General features: G+C 37.6%; 1 protein-coding gene across 2 annotated transcripts in view; it reads right to left on the bottom strand.

Annotated features, from left to right (window-relative positions):
• Nucleotides 1–3,935: 3,935 nt before the first annotated feature.
• Nucleotides 3,936–12,742, bottom strand: part of LOC140549997 (ras-specific guanine nucleotide-releasing factor RalGPS1) — a 178,807-nt gene continuing 170,000 nt past the window's right edge. For both annotated transcript variants that reach the window (XM_072673800.1, XM_072673793.1), the window contains one exon: nucleotides 3,936–11,758. In XM_072673800.1, the coding sequence (XP_072529901.1) occupies nucleotides 11,729–11,758 (30 nt within the window). In that variant the 3' untranslated portion in view covers nucleotides 3,936–11,728. The remainder of the gene's footprint in view (nucleotides 11,759–12,742) is intronic.

Genomic DNA, 12,742 nt, shown 5'->3' with positions numbered 1-12,742 from the left:
GTACCTTAACGCGTTTCGCTGTTGGATATAAATGCATTAAATGTGCATGTACAGATGCACTCCCTCTTCTACTCCCTCTAACCCTACAGTATAAGAACTCCGCATACTATGCTACAGCCAAGCATTTCTGACAACATGAATGTGGACTGTGTTAAAGGGCAATTACCCTTATTCCTGAATTTATTCATTAAATTAACATGTCAGCATGCATCATTTTTAGACAAACCAGCCTACTCAGAGTTGTTGGTTATGGTAGCCACACGTCTAAAGAATTTGAAAGTCTCTAAAAGCAGGAAGTTATTGCATGGAATGGTAAAAAAATGATGATGCCTGAGACATTGTTTTACAAAAATGATACAGTAGTTTTAATACAATGTTGGCCTTCATGGCAGAGGGTATATACAGGGTGTTATAAAGCAAAACAGGCCCCAGAGAATACAGTTGCACCTCTAAATTAACATTGTCAACATTACATATTTGTTGCTGTCATACAAAAACCTTGTATCTCTAAAATAGCGACTTTACAGGAGAAAAAAACCTTAATTTTCACTGGGAGTCAATGCGAACAGATTTTGTGTCATTTTAATCATTTTGAAGCATTTCTATCAGTCCATTCTTTATGTAATTTGAACACAATGTGAACAACTGACTGCCAGAGTCAAATAATGAGTGGAAAAGAGATTGAAAGGTTTTCCTGACAGCGACATTATAGACACTCAAAGTCACAAACAGTCATAAATAGTAATAAATGGCTGTATTTACATTACAGACACAGTGACAACCTGAATGACAGATCCCCTCTAAACGACCTGGCTAAGATCTCAACAAATACAACTTGCTAAACTCCTGAAAAATCATTCATGTCTTCAGTGAATCCCATCTATGGAAAACACTTATGGAGAACATTCACTCTTAGCTGTAATCAGTCATTTGAGGTTCATATGACAGTCTTTATTCATATGACAGTTTGCTAAGGTGAACATGAAAGCCTGTAGCCAACATGATAGCCAACAGCCTGGTTGTAACAAGCTCAGAATGCAGCAAACACAGCACTTCTTGGCATCGCTTCAGCTTCTGGAGTCATTCTTGTCGTTTCAGATAAGGCACGCATGAACAGTTGCAAAAGCGTTGTTGTCTCTTCAGCACTGGCTCTGTTTGTACTGTGCTAGAATGGACAGAGATGCTACACTTCATTACAAAGCAAACAAGAAAAATCAAAGACCTGCTAAAGGATTGTGCCTTTTTTCCTATGAGAGCAGTTATCCACTGCTACTAGTCTCTAAATACCAACACAGAGTCTCGCTCACGTCTCAGGTACTGAGCGGCTCTGTTTATTTGTTTTTTGCTCATCTTTATCTAGGCCCAGACGTTATTGTGAAATGCCTTCTGGTCAGAGTGTACACACACTGCTCCTCCAGTACTGTCTGGTTGTGCATATTTAATGTCTTGTGGTGTATTTATTGGTGGTGTTTGAGCCAACCTGCTTACTGCTGTGAGCTGATCGTACTGTAATTGATGCCATACTGCGCTGCACTGCACTGTCTCGTCTAATTGCACCAATTTGTTTAAAAACATGATGTTTTTTTAGAGAACAATTTGATTTTATGATACTTAAAACCACTGCAACAATTTACCAACTACCCTCCTCGACTTTAACCTCCTGAAACCCTGCGTCCTCATATGGGGGCATTACTTTCTGCTTTTCTGCACCATGATTCTTATTTTTTGAAACTTTGGGCTCATATGAGGACATTATTTTTTTGAAAAATTGACCTCCTCAAAGACTACGTTTAGTTTTTATATTTCTTAGGTTCCTACTAATTCCAAATAGGAGAAATTTAAAAATGCACACCAAGCAAAAGCAAAAGTCTCTGTCCAATGAGGAACATGTATCTCCAAAATGGTGAGTTTACAGGAGAAGGCAAAAATAGTGTTCAATTTAAATGGAAGTCATTCCATATGTAAAATAACAGTTTATTCCAATTAATGTAAAGCCTTTTTAATTGGTCTATTCATCCAGAATTATTTACACTGTGTACAAAACAGTTACAGGTTTCAGGCCATGGAGAAAACTAAAACAGACAAAATGGAGATACATGGTTTTTCATGGGACAGCAGTGAAATTAAAAAAAAGTATGATATTTAAATAATAGTTCATGCAATAGGGGGTTAAACAAGAACCATCGCTACCAGTCTAATCATCATGTGTGTTTTCAAATTATATTAAAAGACAGAGATACAGTCATATACAAAAGTTTGGACACCTTTGTTTATCATGTACAGAAGACAATTATTATTATTAATTATTAGTTATGCGCATTTTAAAGCCCAATATTTCTTGGTTGGGTTTAAAATATTTAAAAAGTAACATGTTTTATTTTTCCCCAATATGTTCAAAAATGAACAAAACATAATTTGACGGGATTTCCCGAACATCCTTTAAGTACTTTAAATTTCTATGAGTCCTCCCTCTCAAACCCAATGCTGTCTTAAGAGGCTATGAAATGATTTTGTAAAGTGCTCCTCTTCATCAGTCCACTGTCTCCACAGTGTATTTCAGTTTAATCATATCTAATAAGGGGTAACAGATGAACAGACGCTGACAAAGTCAAAGGTATGCGTAACCTAATCATCTCTGACTCAGGTTGTAAAATCACTAGCTGGGAGGATTGAGTTCTGGACTGACGTTTAATTTCTTTGCCTTTAAAGAAATCAATTCAACAGTGACGAGATGTAATAGCTCTATTGTTTCCCCCATTTCATTACTGAGAGAGGACGTGCTCATTTGCTGAAGACCCAAAGATTACAGAAACTGGGGACATCAGCAAACAAGGGGTGATCATTAAGCTTTAACTGAGCATGAAAAGGCTTAGTCTCTGGAGAGCCTCATGAACTAGACTGTACTGATTAGGTTTTGAGGTTAATGAGGCTTGTTCTAATCAGGTCTCTGTCTCTGTAAAGGGATTAGTGTATTGTGTTTGAAGGTGTGAATGATGATAGAGAAGTCAGGTGGTGTGTGTGTGGGGGGGGGGGGGGGGGCACTGAGAGGTTATAGCCTAGATACAACAATTCAAACATGCCAATAGTAACAAACATTACTATTAACCAAATTATAATATATATAATAATTACTCACCTAATACAGAATGTCTGTAGGTCTTCTGAAGATGTTATCGTATTTCTTGATGTTCTTGTTTTTTTGATGTACTTACAGTATTTTTTTTTTTTTGGTAATAAAAAAATGGCCTGTATATACTTATTTCAAGTAAGATCATGTAGCGGAAGATGTATGGCCAACTTGGACACTTAAAACACTGCATTACTGGAGAAAACACTAAATTAAATTCTCTACTCAACCAAACTCATTAGAACATTTTTTTATTCCTTTACAAAATAACATTTATCTCTGTGTTTACAACACCGAATTCAGTATATGGTGCATATTACACATATCAAGTATACTCTTATTATACAATGAAAAGAGGGCATTTGCTGTCTCTAGCTGTGTTTTGTGATGGTGCATTACTTCTATCTGCTGCTAGAGACTGTCAATTAAGCCAAAGTTTAATAAGATAAAACTTTTCTTACTACTAAAAGTCAATAAGTCAGCCCTAAATAAGTCAAAATGTTTTTGGTGCATTTCATAGTTTTGGAGTACTAATCTTTTTTTCAGCATATTGTCTGACAAATAATGATGAAAAATGCCCCTTCCATTTTCAACACCTCTATTGAAAAAAAAAAAACCAACTGTGTACTTTATACAACTTCTCTACATAAGTATTCTCAATAGCAGAAGTTGCTGACCCTACTGGTGAGTGAGAATAAAGAAAAAGAGGGCAGACCAATTTACTTACTTACAAACCTCAGGTGTTACAGAAATTTCCCATTATGGAGAAGAACCTTTTAACAAGACAAATGAACACCTAAACAACGTAAACAATGGGATACATTTATTGAGGACCCCCCTTTTCAAGGGTGTATAGTAAAGTCATGTCTAGAGAGACAACATGGCTTTAATAATTTATTCATCAGCTTCTTTCTGGTCAGGGTTGCAGTGGATACATAGTCTTCTGTATTCACTGTATGCAATACAAGAATACTTCCTGGACGGGTGCAAGTCAGTCACAGACCTGTATCTGTGTATCTGTATACAACACTATCCCACACAACAGCTTATTAATACCTGCATGTTCAGTTAAAGTGGGACAGCACTTAAAAGCTGTATTGTATTTATGGGTTGTTTTACAGTGGTCAACTGAGCAGAAGTACAAGAGAAGTTCCTGCTGTTAAGTGTGTATATATAAAAAAAATTGAGTGGTGCAACTGTCTAAGTGTTGGCCCTATGATTAGGTGCATTATTCATCACAAGCTCAATCCAGTGTGATACCATAGACATTCATGGCCTAAAGTAAAATTATAACTGGCCTCCTTCCTTTCCTCCCACAAAATGGGCATCAGGTTGCTGGTGTGACAGAACTGGCAGTTAGCGTTCTCCACCAAGTGAACTGAACTGTACACGCTTCACTGCCAGCCAACATGCGGTGGCCCTTCTCTTGTCTTGATGAAGCTCACTGCAGCTTGGTAGCATCAAAAAATTATAATAGGTGAGACTTTGAGTTCAAAACTACAGGGAGTTGAAGGAAAGTTTACCCATTGCACGTCTGCTGAGGAGTGTGTGTTGCTTTATGTTAGCTGATGATGTCGCAGGTCGTTCTGACAGAGTTACTTAATTAACTCTAATAGCTTTAATTCTCTAATTCCCAGATTAATCTGCAGGGAATATGAGGGTACTGCTATGGACTATCTGAAAAAAAAAGCATCAATATCGTCACACTGCACTACACTGTAAAATGTGGTTCCTCCGTTCATCCTAAACGTCTTCATGTAGCAACAAGCAACTGAAATGGGTTTATCCAACTCAAATAATTACTCCTGAACTATTATTAGATTCGAAGTACACCACAGTATATGGACAAAAGTATTGGGATGCCTGCTCATTCATCTTTTCTTCCGAAATCAAAGGTATTAAAAAAAAACTGTCTCTACCGACCAGGAGAACAGGCTTTCTACTAGATTTTGGAGCATTACTGTGAGAATTAAGTTGCATTTAGTGTCAAGAGCAGTAGTTCAGTCAAGATGTAGAATGATCACCCCCACTTCATCCCACAATCCCCAATTTATCCTGAAAGCAGAAGATGGAGCACCATCTTTCCAGAAAATACATTTCCACTGCCCCACAACTCAGTGCTAGCCCACACCTGACATTAGGCATGGTGCCAATAGGGTTATGTTTATCTGCTCCAGACAGTCTTATTCTATTATCTTATTAATACTTCTGTACAGGGAATAGACAAACTGTGTGCATGCATTTGAACATTCGTTTTAGCGATGGGTGCAACTTACAGTATCTGTAGGCATTCATTAGAAGGGGTGTCCATTTGGTGTCAACATTAGGACATTTAGTGTTTCTAATGGAGTTAAATAAACCCAGTTCAACTGCTTGTAACCACATGAAGTGAGTGTTTTTAGGTTGAACGGACAAACTACTTTATTGATTCGTAAATGAGAAACGGGCTTCCCAGAAAATAGCAAACAATATCAAAGAACAATAAATAATCAAATTAAGTACATCAAAATAAACCTCTTTACAGAAGTGCCATTTAATTGTTGTTCATGAGACTTGACATGTAAACAAAAAGAAAATTAAACAAAATAAATGAATTAAATAATACGCACATTAAAAAATGTACAATGAAAAAAAAAGAAATAATTTATCAAAACATTCACAATAATACAGCAGAGTTGCAGTTTCAGTCACAACAGACAGCAGAAAAACAGCTACATGCAGTGTTCTATAGTCTGTAACGTCAAAATTCATTTTTTCAGTCCAAAAAGCAAAAAAAAAAAAAAAAAAAAAAAAAATCGTTCTGACAGGATACTTGTGATAATACAAGTGGAAATTACAATAAAACCTTCTCATTTCCGGTCAGAACCCTCAAACCTGGGATTGGGACACCCAAAGTAAAAAACAAAAAACTAAATATAATACTCTATCAAGCTTTCTCATTACTGCCACAACTCTGTCTGTTGAGTGCCTGAAATACTCTTATGTCAGATTAACAGATATGATTAACAGATAGGTTTAACCTGTGGAGAGGAGGACTGAAACGAAAGACTTCCCGCAGCTAACAGAATACTCCAGTGATTTGTAACCTAGTCTTTATCTGCCACATCTGCACTGTATGGTTGATCGTCATTGACACTTCAGTACCTGCAGTAACAGCAGCCTCTGTTTTGAGTGGGCTGTTCAGTTCTTTCCCAACTACAGAATAAAATGAATCATGATTGTGCATGAAAATTGAGTGTATGCTACAGATACGCCAGATAGAGATTTCTGTTAAAAAACAGAAGAGTATTCCTTTAACAAAAATGCCCTTATGCTTGCCTAGATAATGAAATCTGAAGGAGAAGAAGAAGAAAAAAACAACAACAATAAGGCGTACTGTACTGTGACAAGCAGGGCATCTAGTCATATGCAAAGGTTTAGGCATCCCTGGTCAAATAAATACACATTCTGAGTGAAAATATTACAAATCCTCTACAAAGAACAGACTTTTGCACAGGTCAAGTCCCTAATCTCTATAAGTAGGCCCACACCCTCAGTTCTTTACTCTAATAACTACATTACTGCCACAATTAGCATCAGCTTTATAAACCCTAAAACAGAGCCCTGTGGGACACCACAAAATGTGCTCAACGGTAACCAAATAATAAGGAATGGGTTCTGCATTATTCTGATGACTAAATAACTAATACATAAAATGTACAAAAGGTTTAATTCTGGTTCCTGTAGAGGATCTGCACTTATTTTCACAACAGAATTTATTTAATCAGGACTGTCTTAACGTTTGCATAATTTCTGAGACCAGTGCACTTCAATATAATCACTCAAAGTCTTCCAGAGGAAAATAGGCATGGCAGAGGAATGGTATTGGTCAGCAAACACTATTGTTCCATTTTCATATGTCTGGATGGACTAGAACAGGGTTTCTCAAATCCAAACAAATGCGGTCCTGCATATCTAAATACTGTTCTGGCACTATGACAGCATTGTTTTGAATGGTGCTGAACTGATTCTTTGCATGATGCCACAGAACAGGGAAACTTTGGTCCTAGAGGGCCAGATTCCTGCAGTTTTGTGCTTTTCCATCTCAGGCACAACTGCATCGACTAGGTTTAGTAGGCGTGTTAGAGAAATCAGCAAACGGCGCTGGACTCTGGCCCTTGGTTCTCTAACCCTGCCACGTTAAGGTTTTCCCTAAAAAGCTTTCAACTAATTGTTTAGAGAAACATTTCTGTAAGAGACTTACACATAGCTAATTTGGGGTAGAACCTTTCTGTGAAGGTTATTTAGACCTTTAAAAACATTCTCCATTTCTTTCTGTAACATGGTTCTTCAGGACAGTGGTTCTCAAACCAGTCCTCAGAACCATTGATTTAAGGGAGTAAAAGTAGTTCTTAAATGTCCCAAGGGCATCTACTGTAAGTGAGTTATGAGTTAGTATGATTTTTGTTCTCAACAGGAAAATCTGAACAGTACTACAGTTATTAACCATCTAAGCAATGGACATGGCAGATACAGATTATACAGACCAACACTGAGTACTCCTTTAAAGCAGGTAGCACACTAAGCAGTGCAGGTTAGTAGTACCACAGGAATACATCTGAGGAACAGTAGAAGTTCATCCAACAAATACTTCCTAGAAGCCTTTCAAAAATAAAAATGACATCACTACATTTAGTCTCAGTGTGCTGCCTCCAATACATTCACATTCAGTGGTTAATGAAATCACACAATCTCTGCTAACCTGTACAAACAAGAAGAAAACTCACACGTCATTTTAATAAGTTCAGACAACATTAGACACTATGCAAAAGGTCCTTATTGATGACATGGACAGTTGTGGGATTTACACTTCATTTTGAAGGCCATGGCTCCAGTATAAACAAATATCGTACACGTTCAAGAATCAGCCTCTTAGAGACTCATACCTGCTGATAACTGTTTGATTATCAATTCAATAAGATTTTACATTTGCCATGAGCAGATGAAAATGAATAGGGCATGGGCTGTCGGGAGGAAAAGCACAGACCTACGCCATCTGCTGGTTCCAATCAAAACAATCTGAACCCCCATTCATAAGAACATTCAAATCGTTTTAAAGCATTTAAAGCTTTTTACACTGATGTCCAAAGTTACTGTTTTAAAGGTTTGTGCATGACAGCAATGATACATACAAAAGCTTCTAAATAAATATATGAGCATTAAAAGGAGAGGGAGGTAGGCAACCATTATTGTGATTTTGTTACTGTGATTGTTTTCGGAGTATATCTAGAGATTGCTGTATATTTATACAAAAAGTTACTGTTTCACAATAGGATATGATGAAATTACAATGAGCTGTAAGTATTTTTTTTTGTAAAAAAAAAGCTCCTTTCCTCACCCCTTGAAAGAGAGGATAGAAGGTAGAAAAAACAGAGAGGACATTTCCTTTTTCTTCTGTCTTTGTGAGAAAGGATTGTTTCACATACACCGTGTCTTCCTTACATCTCACCACAGAGCTCATGTTAACAGGTTAAGGCGCGACATTAGCATTGCAGCAATGTGAGTACTAAAGTTTGCACAAATGGATAATTCCAAATGGATAATTAGTAAACAAGCAGGTGGCTGATAGTTTTACATAATTATACATGTATTTCATTTCATTTCCACAGTTCATTTTACTGTGTTTTAAACACAATAACGGTTATTGGGATTGTGGGTCTGTTAAAACAGTATCCCAACAAAAAAAACAACAAAAAACAAAACAAAAAAAAACATGTGCATGGACACTGTACACATATATCTAACTGTTCAATTCACGTTTTCTTAACTCCAAATCGGCCCACATTTAGGTGCCTCCCAGGGGTCTGACCGTACAGCTTATGTTGTACAACCGGTACTTGGTGTCGTCTGCACTTCTTATTGTATTGTATACTTTGAGTGCAAACAGCAGGGGGCAGATCTGTGCACTTTCCTTCCCCATAGAAGAAACATTACTGTTGTAGATATGACGTGGGTTGTCATTATCAGTGCCTAATACTTCATTAAATATACTGTTTAGCTTTTTCTCAATGCAAACCAGTTTTTAATCCAGTCCTGTACGATCTTCAGTCATTGCACCCTTCCCCCCCCCTCAATTTTTCATTTTTTTTGTTCTCAGTTTCTAGCTTACTAGACTCAGGTGACCTCTATTATGTAATAATTCATGACTGGAATAAAAGGAAATAAAGCAGACAGACTGGTGGACCCTTAGGACAGTTTAAATGTCACTGACGTAAACCCCATTACTCTAGTATTTTAGCTTTAACAGTCTATCAAATATTGGCATAACCTTACATAACAGAAACCAGTGGACTGATCTACAAAGTGAGCCACATAATCTGAAGGCGATGATAGTGATTTTCTAGCTGGTCCATATCTGCCATATCTGTAGCCTACAGATCCTTTAGTTTTTTTATATGTCCCAGTAAGAACTAAAAAACAGTTGATGGTGAATGTGTTAAAGCGCCTGCCAATTAGCTTCTATTGTATATGTGTTCTGAGTCAGCAAGTTTGCAGATTTCTCTAAATACAGAGAATCATGTTGAAATCACTGTCCATGGTACTGATTGAGGTGGCTAAAGTGGAGCTTTCTTTTATGCACTAGTCAACTGCTTGTTTTAAAGTTTCTGTAGTCTGCTTCTGAGTCATAACCTGTACATTTACTCCCCTAGATCCGCTGATTTACAAGGTCATTGATGAGTCAAAATGTAGAGCAGTGGGCAACAACAATGTCTTAACCATGGCAGACTTGGGTTAAGTTCCACAGTCAGGCAAGAACACCACACAATAACACTGCATTCCTCTACCTGTGTATAATGCTTCCAATGTAAGTCACTCTGGCTAGGAGTGTCACCCAAATCCCATAAATGTAAATATAACTGGTGTAGCTACCTAACAATGTTAAAGCATTGTTTTAGACGTTTTGTACAACAACATTTGAGTGCACAGGAGTGTTAGCTTGCTTGTAGCGTGGGTGTCACATTACTTCGACAGCTAAAGAGCATCACAATTCTGAAGATCCAGTAAGATTCTGGAGGACAAAATGTATTTTTGTATACCACAGGATGGGATTGCAGTGTTATTTAAAAATGCCATTAATTCCCCCCATAGAGAAACCTAGTTTAGGCCCTGAATTGGTAATATGGGCATGTCTCTGGATACAGAATAACTCAAAGTTCAGACATTTAAAGGAAAACAAATAGGACCATTGCTGTTGGACAATCTTCAGCTGAAACATTTAAGTCCTCCAGCTTACTGAGCAATATTGCTGATCCCTTATGTCACGTCAACACAATAACCATATTTGATATGAAGTAAAATTCAGATGTTTTTGTAAAATCCTTCATTCTTTGACATCCTTCATTGAGTCTATTAGGATTACAACTAACTTGGATGGATTACCAGCCAGGTCTACTGGTCAAATGTCAGTGGGTTAACATAACACAAACCATTGAAAATCCAGATGCAAAACTTTATGCAAATGTGAGACAAAGCCAGGCAGCAACCAATCAGGTTGTTGAATGTTGAACTTGGCTTCTTACTCTTCAGCATGTTACCAGTTTGTCTGTACTACCTTAAATGGTATACGAGATACATGCCTTTGTCAATACAGGCAGCTGAATGGAACTGCTACACCATTTAAGGTGAAATTCTTAGATTAAGAATCTCTACTTCAGTCCAGCACAGTAGATGGTGTGATCCATGCCCAGGGGTGTCCTAGAATAACTTAAGTGTAAGCAAGTGTAAGTGTTAAAAAAAAAAATTAATAAAAATACAAACATACATCCATCACATTCTAAAAAGTGTCTGTCTGACAATGAGCAACATTGCATTCCTTTACAGCTTGACTAAAGGTAGCAGGCTGCGATTTACATCAGCAATGATCAGTCAGAGCCAGTTTGGCAGCAGGTGGCCCAGCTGTGCTTTGTGTATTTATGGCTCTGGGTGCTAGCTGTGGTTGTTTGCCCTTGCAGTAGTAGAATAGAAAACAGAATAAGCGTCCCTGCGGGGCCTGTAGTTCTTCTTGTGTGGCTGAGTAAGGCCTCCAGAGAGACAAGGACATTTTCCCCATCAAGGCTCCAGTTATGTTAAAGAACAGTGCTTACTTCCAGTGTATGTGGGACTTTGTGTGCACAACCTAACCGTTTCCCAACACATAAGCAAACCCAACATGGGCTAAATGACATGTTTTGCGGTAGATGTTTCACACAAGGACACTAAAGAATAACAACAACAAACAAAAGCTTCCAGGTAAGGCAAGGGGGCGGGGAACCAAAGTGTTCAGACTGTTCACCCTTACAGTCTACAGTACAGTACAACCAGCACCTCCACACAGCCTACAGTACTCCACCTTGTTTCCCAGTACAAGACAGATGAGCTCTGCCCAGCCCTGAAGCTGAGGAGCCTTGGCCAGACCAGAGGAAAAGCCCATATGTAAGCAACAGCACTTTGGCTTAGTGGACATTACCCACCCTAAACGTCGACATCCACTCTTTCTTTCTCTCCTCATCAGATTCATTCCTTCTTTTCCAAACAGAGAGAGCTTTGGCACTTTTTCACATTTTAAGGCTAGAGCAAGGCCTCTTACTCGAATGACATGAGATTGGCTGGTGTCTAAAAGGAAAGCAAAAGAAACGAGTTACTCAAGTAGCAACACCCTCCCCAAAAAAAACAAAAAACAAAACCCAAAACAGTAAACACAGCAAAAATAGGGATTTGGGCAGGGCTTCATTTTGCTGTATCTTGTACTTCTGTATCTGCATCTTTCTTTATTTCTTACAATGAAACAAGAGAGTAAGACATGAAAAAAAAAATCATACTTGATTAATAGAACAGAATTTCTGAATAGAATAGAACTGGGTATGAATTAAGGACAGCAGACAAAAAAAGGGAGCTTCATGTTTTTCAGCATGGCCAAGAACAGTTTTACCTCTTCATTTATTTATTTACATCCTGTATATATTGAGAATATTGTGAACCCAGTTTTGTGCCTCAAATCGAATAGTGAATTGTTAAATCCATTCAACAAACTTTCTTTAAATTACATTTTCATCCATACTGTAAGTAAAAGGTGCCAGTGAATGCCATAATTGAGTATTTTAAGTAGTTCTTCAATGTGGAAATATTGAGTTTGTGGTCTCTTGGGGTGAAAAATGCCCTCAAAATAAAATAAATTTAGCTTTTAATGAATCATTTATTGAACTCTTCCCCGAATGGCTGAATTACAGCGCAGCAATGGCTTACAGGAGCTACATATTACGTAGCATGGCATAGTAATGCATACCATAGCATAGCTTTGTTATTAGCACTTGTGTCTGTTTTGGTCAAGCTGGATTTTCCTTTCAATGAAGAGACAACTGTGTTTAAGGTTCACAGTTCTGTGCATCCAACTCATTACTCATAACTATGATAAGATAGGTACAGTTCCATTCTAGGGCACATTTAAATCAAATCTACAGGTTTGATCTGAATCAGATTTGAAACCACTTATAAATGTGGCTTGAATCTGAATGGATTGTCATAATTCATGTGGCTCTCTTGCTTTTCAGTCTGCCCAAAATGTTTCCTGCTTAAGTAAGACATGCCAACAAATCGTAT

This window comes from Salminus brasiliensis, chromosome 1, assembly GCF_030463535.1.
Source record: "Salminus brasiliensis chromosome 1, fSalBra1.hap2, whole genome shotgun sequence".
Lineage (NCBI taxonomy): Eukaryota > Metazoa > Chordata > Actinopteri > Characiformes > Bryconidae > Salminus > Salminus brasiliensis.
The sequence above is the reverse complement of the archived record's forward strand: the minus strand, read 5'-3'. Positions and strand labels throughout refer to the sequence as shown.